Source organism: Galeopterus variegatus, unplaced genomic scaffold, assembly GCF_000696425.1.
Source record: "Galeopterus variegatus unplaced genomic scaffold, G_variegatus-3.0.2 Scaffold9775, whole genome shotgun sequence".
Lineage (NCBI taxonomy): Eukaryota > Metazoa > Chordata > Mammalia > Dermoptera > Cynocephalidae > Galeopterus > Galeopterus variegatus.
In genome coordinates, this window is record NW_007735886.1 from 40,543 (window position 1) to 60,006 (window position 19,464).

The 19,464-nt window shown below is 44.9% G+C and overlaps 1 protein-coding gene across 1 annotated transcript in view; it reads right to left on the reverse strand.

The window, feature by feature from the left end:
- Positions 1-19,464, reverse strand: part of GPR143 (G protein-coupled receptor 143) — a gene marked incomplete at its 5' end in the record, with an annotated part of 46,941 nt that overhangs the window by 20,449 nt on the left and 7,028 nt on the right. Inside the window, 5 exon segments of the mRNA XM_008593871.1 lie at positions 3,106-3,349; positions 4,911-5,028; positions 6,327-6,435; positions 7,596-7,705; positions 9,982-10,071. Coding sequence (XP_008592093.1) covers positions 3,106-3,349; positions 4,911-5,028; positions 6,327-6,435; positions 7,596-7,705; positions 9,982-10,071 — 671 coding nt within the window.

The following is a 19,464-nucleotide window of genomic DNA, read 5'->3' on the forward strand; positions in this document are numbered from 1 at the left end:
CTTTTCTCTTCCTCTTGCTTCTTTTCCTAAGAAAAGACTTATGCCACACCCTGTTCACAATGTATAACCAAGGTCTTGGTGGGTGGAAGGACACTTTCCAACCCCTGGGGTCCGCCACCCAGATTCCTCAGGGGAACCCTACAGGACACATTCACATCCCTGACGTATGTTCCCACAACATGCTAGGACCAGACAACTGCCACATCATTTTCTTATGGGGTTAAAAACTACTGGATAGCTCTTTCCAAAGGAGATTCTGCTGGAGTCCAGTGCCTACCCAACAAAACATTTCTGCTTCACCCAAACCACTCACCTAGGCTACAGCAATAGGGGAGGACTTCAGGACAAAGCATGTCAGACCCCTGACCATGATGGGACTTATCCTTCTTGGTAGCTCCCTCTTTCAGTGTTTCTCTAATTTCTTATAGGAACCTATGCAGGATTTCACCAACCAAAAGGCCACCAAATTGTTCCTGGGAGGAGGATATCAGCCCCTGAGAACCATCGACCCTTCCCCAGAATACAGCCTCCACACACGAAACCAATACTCCACCACCTAATTGTTTTATTTATTTCCTACCTTTTCACATCTCCAGCAGCAAGTAGCTTCAGAAGAATGAGGCCTTCACCTCTTTTCCCTTCTCTCTATACTTAAAAGGCAAGAATGATGGCTCTTGGATGTGACTGGCACCATCTCGGATGTAACTGGTGCCATTTTTCACACACTCAGCACAATATGGCCACCAGCCTTTCCCTTGCAAGAAACCTCATGGTTTCTGAGAAATAGGAACTACTCCACACCAGCACCAAACCCCTCCCTGATTACATTAGCCTTCCTTACAACCTATGTAAGCCCTCCCACCCTGACTCCAGTTGCTGCTCTCCATTTTGAGTGCAGCCCAGCCGATTTTTTTCCTTTAATAAAGCTTGATTGTTACCCACCATTTCGGCTCACTTTCTTTCAATTACCAGCTAAGACAACATGTTGGGGAAAGCAAAGTTTTTGATCCAAGCCTCTGAAAAGGCTAATCATTCTGAGACATGTCTTTGGTCTGTACTGGGGCCACTGTGCCTCCCCAAGGGACATTCATCATGGTCTAGAAACAGTTTTGGAAACTGCATCTAGTGGGTAGAAGCCCGTGGAGTATGCATAAAGCAAATGTACTTCACAGGGCTGGGTTTTCCAAAGCCTTGCAGTTTCAAATATTGACCTTACAAAAATCAGGAAATTTTCCCCAGGCTATATAGTCTCTGTTGTAAGATAAAGAATTGTAACACAGGAAGGTTGCTAGCTCAAAGTTACTGATTGATATGTAACGCTATTGGGAAGCTGCTGTAAAAAGAGAACATTGGCTAAGATAAAGCTTTTGTTGGTGGGTCACTTAATTGTCTAATGGAATGCCATCTGACTTCTTTTTACTGAAAGTTACTAGCCTATATTGTTAAACTATAACCCCACCTATGTCTCTTGCTGTAACTTCCTGGGCTGGAGAATAAATACAAGAAGGGAACCCCAATTCATGGTTAATTTCCCAAATGAAAGGAATGCCTCTCTCTTGAGGGTTCCACGAAGTAAACCACTTTGGGGCTTCTCACTGCTCAGAAGAGATGGGCTTGAGTAGTCCTTTGCAGCTCTGTCACCCAGGTGAAGAGGGGTGAGAAATCCATGGGGTGGGGCAAAGCAACAGAGGCCAAGAAGCTTCTAAACATTCTACACCACATGGGACAATCCTCAGGATAAAGAATGACCTGGTGCTAAGTTCTAACAGTGCCAATGTTGAGAAACCCTGCTATGAAGGAAGAGACAGTAGGTGGTTAAGGAGTTTACAGAGAACTCAGTTCCATTTCAATCCAGTCCCAGTGACCCAACTGGGAATAACCAAAGCAGCATTTATGTCCCTGAATGATTTTAAATATCTAATTCTCTCAGTTCTCTCTCCCTCCTTCTTAGATATCCAGTAGGCTACTATGAAATTATAGCTACAAAATGCTTCCTCTTAAAAGATCAATTTCCTTGTACATTACAAATCATTAAGACTTCACAAATGTCAAAGTAGTGATTTTCAAACTCTTTTTTACTCTCCAAAATGTAGTTTCTTGCTATAGCAAAACCTCACAAGAAACCTTAAGACAAAGAGAGATGAGGAGAATATTAGCAAAAATTTATTTCATAAGTTGCAATTTGAATTTAATTAATGTTGTTATCAATTAGAACTATAAGGACATTTTACTGGACACAAAAGTCTGAAACCAAAAACTGAGGCAAACGTTATGATCTTCTATCAACTTGAATATCTAACTTTTTTCAGTGGTTTGATTTGATTGCACCATATCCAGAAAATCTAGTTGTAAATGGCTAAGGAGCTGAAAATGTGATGGCTTTTAAGCAGTCCAGCTTGCCATCTCAGGACAGTCTTCACTTAAAGAGGGTAGCAGAACATTATTCTGAGCTCCACATACAAATGAGCTAACTGGTGTAAAGGTGATGAGTTGATGGCTTATTGTTTGGTAGCCAACACATTTGAGCATGCATAATTCTGATCACAGATTTTCAAATGAATTTTGGAATGATATTTGAATCACTTATTAGATGCCTGAAGCACAACGTTAGGGTTCCACAGAGCACGATGTGAAGACCACAGTGCTAGTCCCCACATGAAAAGAGTAGATTAGGAGAGCCAGCACCGGCTGATTGCCTTTTCATCCTAAATGAACTTAAATGAGCTGGACAAATGAAACTGCACCTATAATCTAAAGAGGTCATGTCATAACATGCATTGCCTCATAGCCAATGTTAGTAAGGGATTTAAAGTGACAAATTATCCCATATTCAAAAATGCCATTCAGCCCAAGAGGACCAGTTATAATTAATACATGGCTACAATGCTTAGTAACTAAATGAAAGGCACCATTAAAATATTAAAAGGAAAGGTGGATGATGAAACTTAAGAGTAGAGTCAATGTCAGCTATTGTAACTTTCCGTTTGTGCCTGTAAGGTGGCTGTGGACATTATGGACATCCTCCAGGTTCATCTTGTTTGATAAAGGATTTCCAAGCCCCAGAGATCCCCAGTCTACCTTCCCTGGCCTACAGCAGGGCTTTACCTTCAGACACCATGCTCAGGGCTTCGTCAGAAGTGTGTCCACTGACACGTGCCATCGTCCTGGAAGTGGTGTTTTCACTGGGCACACAGGAACCCACTGGGGGCGGGTAAGTTCCCTCAGCGACCGAGGTCGTCATAGTATCCCACTGGATCTCCTTCCGGGGAGCCAGAAAATGCAGGTTGCATCCTGTCCAGCCATAGAAGGCCAGAGATAAGAGGAATCCTTGGGCTGGATTCAGTATCCCCTGGGAGAGAGGGAGGCAAGAAGACACATGGCACTCAGCGCAGTGCAGCGGGAATTAGAGCATTCTGTCCTCAAAGTGCTAAACTCTGCCCAGGATGCCTACTGGGCAGCCCTCACTGAGGAGTGACCTCTTAGTTGGTTGCTTTGGGGCAAGGTAAAGATTGGCCCTAGTAGGTGCTGTTCCTCAAAGCGTGCCTGAAAATAGGGGTGGAGGAGCTGGCTGGTTGGTCCATTGGTTACAGCATGATGCTGATAACATAAAGGTCCAGGGTTTGATCCCTGTACCGGCCAGACGCCAGGAAAATAAATAGTGGGGGTGGGGGGAGAAAAAGGAGGAGAGGAAGCAGAGAAAAGGAGAAAGGGGCAGGGCCCACCCGTGGCTCACTCGTGAGAGTGCAGTGCTAATAACACCAAGGCCACAGGTTCGGATCCCATATACAGATGGCCAGTTAGCTGACTGGCTGAGCGTGGTGCTGACAACACCATGCCAAGGGTTGAGATCCCCTTACCGGTCATCTTTAAAAAATAAAGAAAGAAAGAAAAAAGAAAAAGGAGAAAGGAGGAAGAGGGGAAGAAGGGAGGGGGAAGAAACGGGAGGGGGAGGAAATCCATGTGACCCAGGCAATGGAACCAAACCCGTTCTCGCCTCTGCCTAAGGTGCTTTGCTCTCCTGTAGCTTTCTACCTTGCACTGTCAACTCAGAATTTGATTTCACAAATGTTGTTCAGGCAAAAGTGAGTCTGGGAAACATCCCTCCCCTTTTGTGGTTCCCTAGGTGAACTTCATGTATTTGGTTTGTTAGCTCCAAACCAAAGCACAGGGACAGAGGAGGCTAGTGCTGGACTCATTTTAAGGTTCTTGTGAATCAGATCTTTCCCAACGCGGAAGCAATGTAAGCATTAATTCTGTGTAGCACAGAGTGGACCTCTCTGCCAATGGAGACTTCAGCTCATGGATGCCTTTCTTATTGTAAATGTAATATAATCAAAACACCGGGGAAAAAGTCTACCCATGGCGCTTCCACTGTATTAACATTTCTTGTATTTCCAGCCAATATTTTTATATATGTATGTTTTTATGTACTTGTAAGTGGTATAATTTTATACCCTACCTTGTCCACTTAATGTCAGAGATTTCTTAACAGTCATTTAAAAATCTGGTAACATTCCACCAGGATGAAAGACTATAATTTACTTAACCATCCCCCCCAAGCTTTTTCAAATTTGGGTTTCCTATAATGCTTTATAATTATGGATAATGCTACTAGAAATTTCTACATCCCTATGTCTTCTTTGTGATCTGAAATACTCCTTCAAGATAAATGATCTGATATTGTGTGTCTGCCTGACAGTTTTGATGAACTGTGCCAAATTAATTTACCAGAGTTGTATCCATTTAATAATGATCCCAGTAATGAATGAAACCTGGTAGCTTAGCACACAAAGGCCAGATATAGGTAGGCCAGGAAACTGTTCAACTCACTATCTGTTTATATGACAATACTTCATACTTCTGCGTGTTTTTTTTTCCAAGCTGAAAATTTTAAATCTAGATTAACCTACCATAATAAACCACGTGGTCTTGGCTGCACTTCTCACACCTTTCAAAGACCTTCCATTGATATCTGATTGCATTTCAAGATAGAATAAAAGGCTTTCATTGATGATATTTGACAACCAATTGTTAGAAAGAAAATGGCCCACAGGTAAAGAGAACATGCAACAAAATTCATTTTTAAATGCTGAGGTCAGGGAACGATTTCTACCAAGGCCAAAAATTCCTAATTCCTGGTGGAGGGAAGACCACTTTAGCGGTAAGAAATCACAAGGAACCAGCACACCAAGAATTCAATTTAAGAACTATAACTCCATGGGGCCGGCCCATGGCTCACTTGGGAGAGTGTGGTGCTGATAACACCAAGGCCACGGGTTCGGATCCCATATAGGGATGGCCGGTTAGCTCACTGGGTGAGCGTGGTGCTGACAACACCAAGTAAAGGGTTAAGAACCCCTTACCAGTCATCTTTAAAAAAAAAAAGAACTATAACTCCTCACACTCTAAAGCAGAGATCAGCAAATCCTACCAATGGTGACACTCAATGCCACTTCAGGATATAAAGTTCTAGCACCGTGTCAAATAACCCAGAATTCATTCTTTGTTTGAGGAGTAACCCAAAGTTTCAATATAGACCAAAACAAATCTTATTTTGACATTTTTTGCTGGAACTTTAAAATGTTACTCTTGGGAGCCAGTGAAGTTTGATATGGTGAGCTGAGTGCATTTTTAGTGAGAGATAATTTAAGTCTCTCCTAGGAGGGTGTTCAAACAAATCTCCTAATATCAGATTAGTTATTAAGACCACAAAGGCTTGCCCTGTCCTGCAAAGTATTGATTTGTTTCAGTGCAGGCTGTTCTAACTTCCATCTTTTCTGCACTGGCTACAGGTCTACTTTCAAAGCATGCACCTTTCCTTTTGGGTAGGACACCAGTGATGAGGAAAACTGAAGAGCAAAATTTCTCAGCCTGTTCTCTGCCCTTCGTGACTGAGGTCTGAGTCTTTACATGGAAGATGTGCGCTTGCTCCTCTATGAGATATAGAAATTCTGGTGTCACGAGTGAGGCACATGGGTGGATTTAGAAAGTATGATCAACCACTTCATTTCAGTTAATCCCAGCAATAGGATGAAATACTGGATGCATATGTCTGGGACATTTCACAACTAAATCGGGAGTTCTTTTTCTAAGAGCGTTATATATAATATGAGAAAATTTGGATATTCTTCCAGAAATTCATACACTCTGTACTTGTTCCCCTGTCCTCCATGTATTTCCTCAAAGGGCACTTAGCACTGTTTCAAAGATTTCCTCTCCAAAGACTCTTCTCTTTGGAACTTCCAGGTCATACTTGGAAAAGCAAAAGGGCAAACCGTTTGCATATCACTTACTACAAACAATAAAAAGAATAGAAGAAAGGTTACCAAATAATTAAAACCAGCATTATTTTGAAAAATCGGATCTTGATCACAGCTCTCATCCGTTGCTCGTTCTCCGTGTAAATGTCTTGTCATCCTTTTAGTAAAGAGGCCCCTGGGAAGAACAGAGGGGAATCACACGCAGTGTTCATTATTTCTGTTTACTGAATACGGAGAGCAGAATCAGAGCAGATGTGAGCCCATAATCAAAACCAGACAGCATGAGGCAAAGCAAGCTACTGACCTCCATTCCTCGCAACTTCCAAGTTGGAGTCCTCCTAGACTCTAAGGAATATATATTTTTAAAATTTTTACTTTGAAGCAATTTTAGATTGACTTAAAAATTGCAAAGATAGCTCTGAAAGCTTCTGTATACCTATACTCTTTGCCCAGCTTCCCCCAATGTTAACAATTTACACAACCACAGGACGTTTGTCACAAATAAGAAATTAACAGTGAAATGAACTAAACTTCCAATTTTACTTGGATTTTACTACTTCAGGGACTATATTTTTAAAGGTTTATTTTCTCTATTATAAAAATAATACACACCTGTTATTTTAAAATACTTAACTATTTTAAGTTTCTCCTTATAGACAAATTAGAAAATATAAAAGTTTACAGAAGAATTAATGACCCATGGTCCCTCCACCCAGAGACAACCACCATTAATGTTTTACTGTATTTGTTTTCAGCCCCCCCCCCCTTTTTTTTTTTTTAAAGATGACCGGAAAGGGGATCTCAACCCTTGGCCTGGTGTTGTCAGCACCACACTCAGCCAGTGAGCAAACTGGCCATCCCTATATAGGATCCAAACCCGGGGCCTTGGTGTTATCAGCACCACACTCTACTGAGTGAGGCATGGGCTGGCCCATCAGACATTTTTTCTATGAGTCATTTTCATTGGTTGATATACTTAAATCACTATTTTTTACTTAATTTTGTAAAAAAAAATTAGAGGTGGGAGCCTCTAAGGCATGCCAAGGGCAAACCCAGGATGAGCCCAGCACAGAAATGAAAGGTCAACTTGTCCTGGCCTTGAGCTAACAAATGTTGGCAGAGAATGTGTGTGGTCCAGGACTAAACAGGCTTGCTCATTTTCATTTCTTAAACCTGTTTACTTTGTCCAACTGTATCCTGCTTATGCCTCTGGAGGATGATGAATGGGGCCAACTGTCCTGGATAATTCCAGAAGGATGACATGCCATTATCTGAGCCCCGGACATGGGGTCATACCCAGTGTCCATGTACCCGGAGAACTTCCCTATTATGAACCTGCCATCACTGTCTTTTGGAACAGGATGGGGTTGGCCACAAGGACGAGGAGCAGTGGCAAGTACATGGTGACGTAGTGGGGGATGGTGTGGTCCAGACCCCTTTCACACCTGAGGGAGGAAAACTGAGTCATTCTTCTTGAATGCAAAGCTTTGGCTAAAACATGCAGACTTATCTGGAAGCCAAGATAAGAGGATGAGGGCAAAAAGGGAAATGCATAAATCTACTTCTGACCCTGCCAAAAAGAAATCTGACTCATTCCTCATGTCTGAGAACAAGCAATAAGTTGCAGGAGAATAAGGAAATCAATCATGTTTCTGTCTCGTAAATGGGAGGACCTGTAAGGCATTTAAGGAAAAGACACTCTAGGGTAGAGAATTCGCTACACGGGGTCTCTTCAAGGAAAAAAACACAAAATTCAAGTAGAAACAAAGGCACTCAACTAGTTAGGTTTTGAGCACTTACTACACGCTACACTTAGCCAGTAGCATGAATGATATCTAGTCCCTCTCCCTGAGCAACTCAAAATACCTGAGCTTCATATTTCAAAGGAAATTTGTTCTCATGATTATGGATATCAATTGTTTCTGTGATTCTTTTCAGGGAGAAGGACAAGGTTTTGTACTGATGAGTCATAGGAATTGCCAGTCACTGTAGGATGTGTGGGGAGCCACACAGTGGATGTTACCAAGTAGGAACTATCAGCTGAGAAATGCATAATGCAGGAGAGAAGAAAAATGGTGCAGAGGAAGAGAGAACCAAGGCAAAGGGGAGAGAGGATGGAGCGGGCCCAACCAAAGGGGCAGGCAGAAAAGCAGATGACAGCCAGCCCCTGTGGCCACAGAAGCTGAAATGATAAAAACAAAAGCACTTTTAATATTCATGGAGTGTTCAAACCAACAGGTAAAAAATGGCAGAAAATTTGAAAAATCAGGTAGGAAAAATGCAATACCCATCTCTTCTTGCCATAGGAAGGATTTCCATGCTGCCACCTCCTTTTTAACAGGCACTTTAATCTTCAGCTATGAAGGCTAAAATGCAGTCTGGAAAGACTCAAGGGGAGAAAGGGAGGCAAGGAGCAAGAGAAGTGACTCCACCGCCAAGACAGAAAGTACATGCAGATGAGAGTGAGCCTGCGAGCTTGAAGGACACCAAGGGCTCTAGGTTGGAAGATGTGAGAACTAAGATCTGATTAAGGATTAAGATGCTTCCTGAAGACCCGACAGCACCTCAGGGCTCCTTGTCAGACCCCCAGCGATCACACCCTTAGGCTCAGATTCCAATTCACCAGGGGTCTCCAGGGTCCCACAGGTGAGGGCAAGCAACAGAAACTCCCTTTCCAATTAAGTGCGTTCTGTTATAGCAGCTGCTGACACTGTATCTGCCCTGTTCAAGTTCTCCAGGAAAGAGAGCGCACGAATGGATCTACACGGAGCTCCTGTGAGTATTCACGGTTGATAAGGCAAAACCAGTTTGGAGACCTCTAACTGAGTAGCTGAAGGAAACTGAAAAAGAAGGGGGAGAAATGATCTACACCATGGGCCAGCAATTTTTTTCTGTAAAGGGACAGATAGTAAATATACTCTGCTTTGTGGGTCACACCACAGTCTCTGTCACAACGACTCAACTCTGATGTTGTAGTGCAAAAGCAGCCATAGACAGTACATAAAAAAATGGGCTGTGTTCCAATAAAACTTTATGTACAAAGTCAGGCAAAGGGCCAAATTTATCCTGAGGGCTGTGCTGTGCTGATCCCAGTCCACATAGCCCTAAAATCACAGGTACTGCTCACCTGTTTTCCAGTTTTCCATAGGAAGTTAGAGTATGTGTCCTGGCAGGTGCCTTGAGGCCTTGCAAATGGTTGCATTGATGGGATTTTAAACTTGAAGAAATGCCTGAAACAGTTTCAGTGGCCACATCTTCCTGCGTGTGTGTTCAGGGTAGGCAAGAGTGCAGGATGGAAGAGAAGGGAGAAAGCGCAGGAAGCAGAGAGGCACAGAATTAGCTCCTCCCAGAGCTCCCGTTTGCTTTTCATCTCGAATTCCTGCTTAAAATGTTAAACTCACCTGCTCCTCCAGAGGAAGCTTGAAGAATAAAAATTAAAGAGTGGGCATGAGGAAGCTTCACCAATACGGAGAGGATATACCAAAAGCTTTGAATACCTGCTGTCAGCACGCAAACGAGAAAAGCAGATGCAGAGAAGGAAATCACGGGTGCAAGGCCCTGCAGTGAGCCCTCCAGGTCGTGATTGTGAGTGGGTCACGTGGCACAAAACAATGGGGTGACCTGCAAGGTGACCCCTGTGGGTCAGGGCATGTCCATTTCCTGCAGAACACAGAATGGGCTTGGGGTTGGAGCACCTGGGCTTCCAGGTGTGCTGGTTTACCTGGACACAGGGTAGTAAAGCATGACAGCTCCCTCCAGGCAGAGTAGGGTGGCCAGGCCCCAGTCCATGATGTGGTACAGCAGGATGGTGGTGGAGAGGAAAAGAACAGGCAGCAACAGCATAGGGGACAAAGAAGTCCCCAGTGAAACCACCAGACTGCTTCCATGCCCTGGAAAGGTCAGGGAAGTACACACACAGCAAAACCCTTCTACAGAGAGCACCCTTATGTTGCTACTGAGGTTCCAGATTGTAGTTTTGTTTTGTTTTTTTCAATTAAGGTGAAATGCATGTAACATAAAATTACCTATTTGAATGCGAACAATTTAGTGGCACTTAGTACATTTGCAATGTCATGCAACCACCTCTACCTAGTTCCAAAGCATTTTCATCCCCCCAAAAGGAGACCCCATACCATTAAACAGTCACTCCCCATTCCCCCACCCCCAATCCCTGGCAACTGCTGCTTCCTGCTACTTTCCATCTCTGTGAATTTGCCCATTCTGGACATTTTATATAGATGGGATCATACAGTATGTGGTCTTTTGTGTCTGGCTTCTTTCACTTAGCATAATATTTTTGAGGTTCATCCATGTGACACAATGTGTCCGAACTTCATTCCTTTTTATTGGTGTGAATATATTATGCTATATGGTTATAACATATTTTGTTTACTCATTCATCCATCAATGGATATTTAGTTTGTTCCACCTGTTAGCTATTGTGAATGGTACTGCTATGAACATGCACGTGCAAGTGTTTCTCTGAGTCCTTGATTTCTTTTCTTTTGCATCTTCATCTAGGAGTGGAGTTGCTGGGTCTGATGGTATTTCTACATTTAACTTTTTGAGGAACCACCAAACTGCTTCCTGCAGCAAATGCAACATTTTACATTCCCACCAGCAATGCACAAAGATTCCAATTCCTCCATATCTTTGGCAACACTTGCTATTTTCCACTTTTGATTTTAGCCAGCCTAGGGGACTGGCTGCTAATTTTGAGACTTGACCTAAATGGGACCCACTTTCAATAAAACCATGGAATAGACAATTCCATCTCTAGTACCCTCTGAACAAATTTTTCAGTTCTCATCTACTATACACTGAATGTTTGTGTGCCCCCCACACATAAATTCCTATGTTGAAATTCTAACCCCCAAGGTGATGGTGTTAGGAGGTAGGGCCTTTGGGAGGAAATGAGGTTATGAGGGTGGAGCCCTCATGAATGAGATTAATGCCCTTATAAAAGAGACCCCAGAGAGCTGCTCATCCCTTCCACTATGTGAGGACACAGTGAGAAGGCACCATCTGTGAACCAGCAAGTGTGCCCTTATCAGACACCAAATCTTCTGCCACCTTGATCTTAAACATCTAGCCTCCAGAACTGTGAGCAATAAATGTCTGTTGTTTATAAGCCACCCAGTCTATGGTACTTTGTTAGAGCAGCCCAAGTTAGCTAAGACAATATCACACAGGCCTGATACCTCTGCCTTGCTCCTCTCAACCCTCCAGGCCCACTCAGCCTCCCTCTTATCCACAGCCTGCTAGTCTAATCCCAGGAAGATGCCCTGAGGCCAAAACACCTGGTGATTACTAGCAGCATGATCTGGGCCAAACCCTCTTCTCAGAGCCTTGGGTTGTTCTTAGCCACAGAGAAGATAAAACTCTCAATGGCCTGCCTGTGCCACTATAGTCAGGGCCAGTGACATCAGGCCATGCAGCTGTCCCAGAACTATAAACCAAGTAAACTTCTTTTCTCTCTAAATTACCCAGTCTCAGGTATTCTATTATAACAACACAAAAATAGACTAATGTGGAAAATTGGTACCAAGGAGTGGGATGTTTCTATACATATAGCTAAAAATGTGGAAGCGCCTTTGGAACTGGGCAATGGGCAAAGGTTGGAGGAGATTAGAGGACCTAAAGGAAGACAAAAAGATGAGGAAAAGTTTGGAATATTTTAGAGATTGGTTAAATGGTTGTGACCAGAATGTTGATGGAAATGTGGATAGTAAAAGTCATGCTGATGATGAGGTCTCAGGTAGAAAAGAGGAACTTATTGGGAATTGGACAAAATACCACCTTTGCTACAACATAGTAAGGAACTTGGCTGCATTGTGTCCATTCCCTAGGACTTTGTGGAAGGTGGGACTTAAGAGCTGTGAACCAGAATGTTTGGCAGAAAACATTTCTAAGCAGCAATGCATTCAGGAAGCTGCATGGTACTTGCAATAACCATAACTCAGAAGTTATGGCAGAAAAGGCATGATGTAAGGCCAGAATTTAAAGAGAAGCAGAGCATAAAGATGTAGAAAATTTGCAGCCTGGCCATGTGGTAGAGAAGCAGAGAGCAGGAGAAAAACGCAAGGGTGAAGCAGATTGACTGGTTGCTAAGGACATAAGCTTGGCGGTGAGGCAGCCAGGTGCTAACAGGCAAGACAATGGGAGAAAAGCCATGATGACATTTCAGAAATCTGGAAGGGCACCTCTCCTGCCACAGACCCTGAGGCATAGGAGGCCCAAAGTGTCCCAGAGAACAGACCTGGGGCACCACTTCCCTCAGGAACCCACTCCCTGCATCCCAGCTGCTCTAGCTGGAGCATCCCTGCCTCAAGCAGCCCCAAGTGTGGTTTGTGTAACACCTCTGGAGAACAGAAGCTGGAAAACTTTTTGTGAAGGTTAATTCTAGGTGCCAACTTGGTTAGATGAAGGAATGCTGCGAATCCTGGTAAAACTATCTTTTCAGGGGCCAGCCCGTGGCTCACTCGGGAGAGTGCGGTCCTGATAACACCAAGGCCACGGGTTCAGATCCCATATAGGGATGGCCGTTTGGCTCACTGGGTGAGCGTGGTGCTGACAACACCAAGTCAAGGGTTAAGATCCCCTTACTGGTCATCTTTAAAAAAAAACAACAAAAAACTGTCTTTTCAGGTGCGTCCATGAGGGTATTTCCAGCAGAGATTAGTGTGAGAGTCTGAGTGGACTGGGTGGGAAAGACCCACCCTCAGTGTGGGTGGGAACCATCCAATCTGCTGGGGGCCTGGAGAGAACAAAAGACAGAGGAAAGAGGTGAAGCTCTCTCGATCTGCTGGAGCTGGGATAAACTCTTCTCTCCTGTCCATGGACATCAGAGATTGAGACTCTTCAGCTTTGGGGTTCCAGGACTTACACCAATGATACCATTAGCTTCCCTGGTTTTGAGGCCTTTGGACTTGGAGTGAGACATGCTACTGGAATGTAGCTTATAGACAGCCTATCGTGGGACTTTTCTTCATAGCCACATGAGCTAATTCTCCTAATAAATCTCTCTCATATAATTATATTGTATTCTATGTAGTCCGTCTCTTTGGAGAACCCTGACTAATACACTTGGTGGCATCCACATCATGTTAAGTCTTCAGGCTGGCAAAACGTGAGAGTTGTGGATGTATAGCAGCCTCCACCCCAATTTCAGAGGATGTACAGAAAAGCCTGGGGGGCCAGGCAGACACCTGCCACACATGTGGAGCCACTGCAGAAGCCATCTGCTAGAGTAATGCCAAGCAGGAAAGTGGGATTGGAGTTCCCACAGAGACCCCTCCCCAACAGAGAAATGTCTAGGAAAGCCAACACAGCAGGGCTGCCACCAGGACCCCAGAGTTTTAGGGCCACTGGCAATATGGGATGTCCACCTGGAAAAGCTGCAGGCGCCAGTGTAGCTCAATGGACTATGCCTTGCAGAGCACTGGGAGTGTGGCTGCCCAATACTTTGGAGGCCCATATGCTCCATTGTGCCCAAGATGAAGGATTTGGAGTCAAAGAAGATTATTTTGGAGCTTTAGGACTTAATGGATATCCTGCTGTACTTTGGTCTTCTTTGGGGCCTGTTTCTCCTTTCTTCTGGCCTACTCCTCTCTTTTGAAATGGGAATGTGTACCCAGTGTCTGTTCCACTATTGTATTTTGGAAGTAGATAAATTTGGTTTTGATTTTTATAGGCTCATGGCTGGAAGTTTTGCCTTTGGTCCTAGATGAGACTTTGGACTTTGAAGTTGGTGCTGGAACAAGCTAAGACTTTTGGGACTTCTCGAATGGAATCATTGTATTTTATATGTCACAGTGACATGAGTTTTGGAGGGCCAGGGGCAGAATGATAGTTTGGATGTCTTGCCCCCACCAAAACTCACATGGAAATCTGATACCCAATGTGGCAGTGTTGAGAGCTGTTTGAGTCATGGGGGCAGATCCCTCATGAATGGATTAATGCTCTCCCTGGGGCAGTGGGGATTAATGAGTGAGTTCTCACTCTATTAGTTCCCGTGAGAACTTATTGCTTAAAAAGACCCTTGCACCTCCTCTCTCTCTCTCTCTTGCTTCCTCTTGCCATGTGATCTGCTTGTACCCGCCAGCTGCCTGCTACTTTCCGCCATGAGTAGAAGCATGCTGAGGCCCATACCAGATGCAGCTGTCCCAGAATCATAAGCCAAATAAACCCCAGTTCTTTATAAATCATCCAGTCTCGGGTATTCTGTTATAGCCACACGAAAACGGACTAACAGGCCCCCACTACTTTCTATTACTTATGATATGAGGCTGGCCATCGAGTTTGAGGACAGTAAGGACAGGATAGGGACAAGAAGTGTGAGAATATTTGGAGGACAGGAAGTGTGAGATAGGAAGTGCAAAGACAGGAAATTCGAGAACAGTTTGAGGACAGGAAGTATAAAGAAAGGAAGCAGAGGATGGGAAATGAAGACATTTGAAGGACAGGAAGTATGAAGACAGGAAGTTCAAGGACAGTTAATTGTGAGGACAGTTGGACTACCAGAAATTTGAGATAGGAAGTTCAAGGACAAGAAGTTCGAAGAGAGGAAGTATGAGACAGGAAGTTCAAAGACAGGAAATGTTAGGACAGTTGGAGGACAGGAAGCATAAGACAGTAAGTTCAAGGACAGGAAGTGAAGACATTTGAAGGACAGGAAGTATGAAGGACAGTTCAAGGACAGTTAGTGTAGGACAGTTGGACTACCAGAAATATGAGATAGAAAGTTTAAGGACAGGAAGATCAAAGACAGGAAGTATGAGAAAGGAACAGGAAGTGTGAGGACAGTTGGAGGACAGGAAGTATAAGACAATAAGTTCAAGGACAGGAAGTGTGGGGACATGAAGTTTGAGGACTGGGAGTTTGCAGACACGAAGTGTGAGATCAGTTGGAGTAGAGGAAGTATGACAGGAAGTTCAAGGACAGGAAGTTCGAGGACAGGAAGTATTACAACAGGAAGTTCAAAGACAGGAAGGAGGACAGGAAGTTTGAAGACAGTTAAGGAGACCCCAGCAATGGAATTTACCGTCATCTTGTGCTCAGGAAGGTTGGAAATGATTGCTGGACCATCAGTATGGTCACTCTGGGAACTTCATTTGGCTGCACATTATTTAGACAAGAGGGGCCAATGATAGGAGAGTCTTCCTACACTCTTAACCTATAAGCACAGCCTTCAGGTATGTGCAAAGGTAATGCTGAGTTAAAAGGAATGAAGCATTGACACACGCAACAATGTGAATGGACCTCAAAACATCATACTGAGTGAAAGAAGCCAGACACAGAAAACCACATATCACATGATTCCATTCATATGAAATGTCCAGAAGAGGCAAATGCATAGAGACAGAAAGTAGATTAGTGGTTGCCAGGGGATAGGGTATGGGGGGATGGAGAATGACTGGTAATGGGTTCTGGGGTTGTGGAAATATTCTAGGGTTAGTAGTTATACTAGTAAATATATTTTGGGAATGCAATAGACACCACTGAATCTTACATTTTAAAGGGTGAATGTTATGGTATATGAATTATATCTCAATTAAAAGAATAACATAGAGTTGTGTCAGAGTGAAGAATCTCACTCAATGTCCACTGGCTGAATGTTTATTGAGTAAAGTTTCTGCAATGTCCACTGGCTGAATGTTTATTGAGTAAAGTTTCTGTCTGCTGTAGGCACTGGAAACACTAAAAGCAACACAAAGCCCTACTCTCATGCGGTGACAATCTTGACAGGGTGACATACAAGAAGCAATGTCCTTGCCCCTCCGGCTGGGGAGGGGCCAGCCACAGAAGCCCTGGCTGAGGTGAAGAAGATTTTACATGAAATCAAGTTCAGAGCTGTNAAACACTTGGGATAGCCCCAATAAGGGCCCCCAAAGACGTCCATGTCCTCATCTCCAGAGCCTGTGAATATGTTCTCTTATATGGCAAAAGAGACTTTGCAACTGTGATGAAGTTAAGGATTTTTGAGATGGAGAGATCACCCTGGATTATTCACGTGGGCCCAATGTCACCTGATGAGTCCACAAAAGCAGAGAGGCTTTACCAACTGCACAGAACAAGAGAGAATGGAAGTGTGAAGACTTGACCCACTACTGCTGGCTTTGAAGACAGAGGAAGAGGCCACAGCCAAGGAATGGGGGCAGGTTCTAGAAGTTGGGAGCATGGTCTGGCTGGAGCAGGGAGAATGAAAGAAGGAGGATAGAGGGAGGGCTTGTGGTGAGGACCCTGTGGGTCACAGGATGGTGTTGGCTTTTGTCTAAGTGTATTGAGAATGCACTGGAAGAGTCATCATTTTTTCAAAAAAAGTACTGAAATAAGAACAGTCTTAAAGTTTACAAAAAACAGAATGTGAGGGCTGGGTGGCTGGCTCAGGTGGTTAGAGCATAGCCTTGTAACACCAAGGTCAAGGGTTCAGATCCCTGCACCTGCCAACCACCAAAACAAAACAAAACAGAATCTGAAGAAAAATTCAGTAAGAAAGGGGGGAGGTAGCTTTGGGAAGAAATCAGCCAGTGGCTGTGACTCCAAGTTTGGGGGGAGATGACAGAAAGGGAAGATTCTTGGTTTTGTCTGGTCTCTGTTAACCGCCTGAATCTCTGACATGGAAGTGAATCCAGTTGGGTCTGGACCTAAACTTGCCCTAAATGTGGGGCTTCCCAGAAGAAGGAAATGAACCAGGGGCCCTGTCCTCATCTGCGTGGGCCCTGTGTCCCCCAGGGAGACCTAAGGCCACATCAGTGCTGGCTTCACCTGATAAGTAAGGAGCTCCTATCCCCACTCCTTCCCAAAGCCACCTCTACCAAACGTGCAAGTGCAACCATCTGAATGCTCAATCCAAACAGGAAGGAGTCCAAACTCGAGAGACCGGTGGCTCTTAGACAATCCACGAGAGCAGGGGTTCCCTTTCTTCCTTCCCCACCTCCCCACTCCCCATTCCCTGCATACTTAACATTCCTGCACAGTCCGTATCACGCCTCTTTGTGCTTCAGTACACCCCACCCTGTTTCCCACAGGATCTGAGGCACCGCCTTGCACATGCAGCTGGGAAGAGGGAGCGTAGCACAGGCAGAGCTGACTAACTGCTCCAGGAACACCTTCGGTTTGCCTCTTCTGTCTGATGGGGCCCCGGGGGGCTAGGGCTCCATCAGACGTGCCGCCCATCACTCCTAATTCCACCAGACTCCTGGAAAGTAGCGTGACCCCCATCTCATTGGGGTTTTAACTCAGAAAGATAAGCTGTGTAGACAAAGGGAGCAGTCAGGGATCTGAGTGGGATAGGATGCCCTTCTTTAATGAGAAGAGAGGGAAGAGACACGGAATTGCACACAGGGGAATGAGCTTCAAAAGGAGAAATATTTTGTAGCTAGCTGTCTGGGCAGCCATAAGGGACCGACGCCAACATATTTTGCCTCCCACACTGGAAGCAGTGCCAGGAGGAGCCCTTCCTCGGCCTGCCTGGGGCTGGGAGCAGGTTGGGTGTGTCTGAGCAATGCAGGGTCCTGCCCAGGAGGCGCAGATACCCAGTGGAGTGGCTTTCAGCAAAGGGCTGGAACACTAAATGTGCACAGTCTCTCATTCCAGACCCTACCCTTGGGCTGCACGGCTTTTGTGGGTTGAGGTGGGACAGCAGGCAGGCACGAGGCTGGGCAAGTCTGGGGCTGGAGCTTACCAAAGTCCGCTCAATGGTTCCCTTCTCCAAACAGGCATGCAGGCTAGGGGTCAGGTGCGGCCCAGTTATGCAGCAGTAGCCACACCAATAATTTAGGCATCTGGCACTGAGCTTCGAGTGCTTCAAGAGCATCTTGAGGAGTCAGCACCATGGCAGAAGACATCAAGACCAAAATAAAGAATTACAAGATTGCTCCTTTTGACAGCCACTTCCCCATCCAGAACCAGACCAGAACTACCTGGACTTACACCGCTGCGAGAAGGCAATGACCACTAAAAAAGCAATGTCTCTCTGTGTCAGTGGTACCACTGTGTGTACATGTCCCTCTACCCCATAGCCTGAGTCTCAGCTTGCGATGACCATTGGGCTGAAGGCACATTTCCTGAGAAGATCAGATCTGGCTGCACCTGTCCTTTCCTCTGTCTTCTGTCCTTCTCCTGAGGTGTGGTAAAGGGGGACCTACCCTGGGACGCTGAAGCATGACTTAACTAATAATAAAAACACACTGGAAACCTGTAAAAATAAATAAATAATAACTGAGGCATCTGAAATGCACAAGGGGTGAGAGTCTGAGCTCTAACCCAGCTCCAAGCAGCCAGACCTCAGCTGAAGACCCCAGTTCCTTCGTCCAACCCCTGGACAGCTTCCACCTCCAAGTGAGTGAAGGTACTCCCTAGACCCTCTTTATTCTCACACCATCATTTTCCTAGAGCAAGTAATGACTTCAAGTCCTTTTCAAAGATCCCAAGCACCTTCTGTTATTGTTTAAAACGTGTACATCCCAGATCTGGACCCAGAGTAGCAGTCTAAATTTTAATTTTAAATCTGCCTTAATAACATTTGTTAAGATTTGGATTACAAGAACCAATACTCCTTTGCCAAAGAAAATAGCTAAGTACTGAGACGATCTAGTACGGAGTGTGGATTTTAATCCAGACATACCTACAAAGTGCAGCCCCTACCCTGGAATTCAGCAGGACACTACCATCCCCACCAACTGCGGTCTCTCAACAGCCACCTGCAGAATGAACCCTACCCCAGGCAAACTTGCTCCTACAAAGAAGCTACGGAGGCTTCTGATCCCACACTCTCAGCTCTGGCTCAAACCATCCAGTGGGATCCTCTTGGAGACCCCACACCCAGGCTCCAGGAAGTACAACTTCCACCAGGCAGAGGTGAGGACTTGGTCCCCCCAGCCACTGAGCAACTGTCTTGTTTCTCTGCTGTGTACCATGTTCCTCTTTGATGGGAGAGCCTGCCTCACTCCCAACAGACAGTCATCCTAGTACTGGAANAACACTGAGCTGCAAAATGTATTTGCAAACACTCTCCTGGGTGTGAGGAGGGCTTCCTGATCGCCTCTCGTGGCCTCTCAGGTCTCGTTTGTCCTCTGGTGACTGACAGTGTCCACCCTGTCCCTTCTGCCCCCATCTCCCTCACATCTCCACCATGGGTGGGGGTGAAGTAATGCATCCTCCTATGACAACAGGAGTAATGCACTTCTTCCAGCTGCTGCCA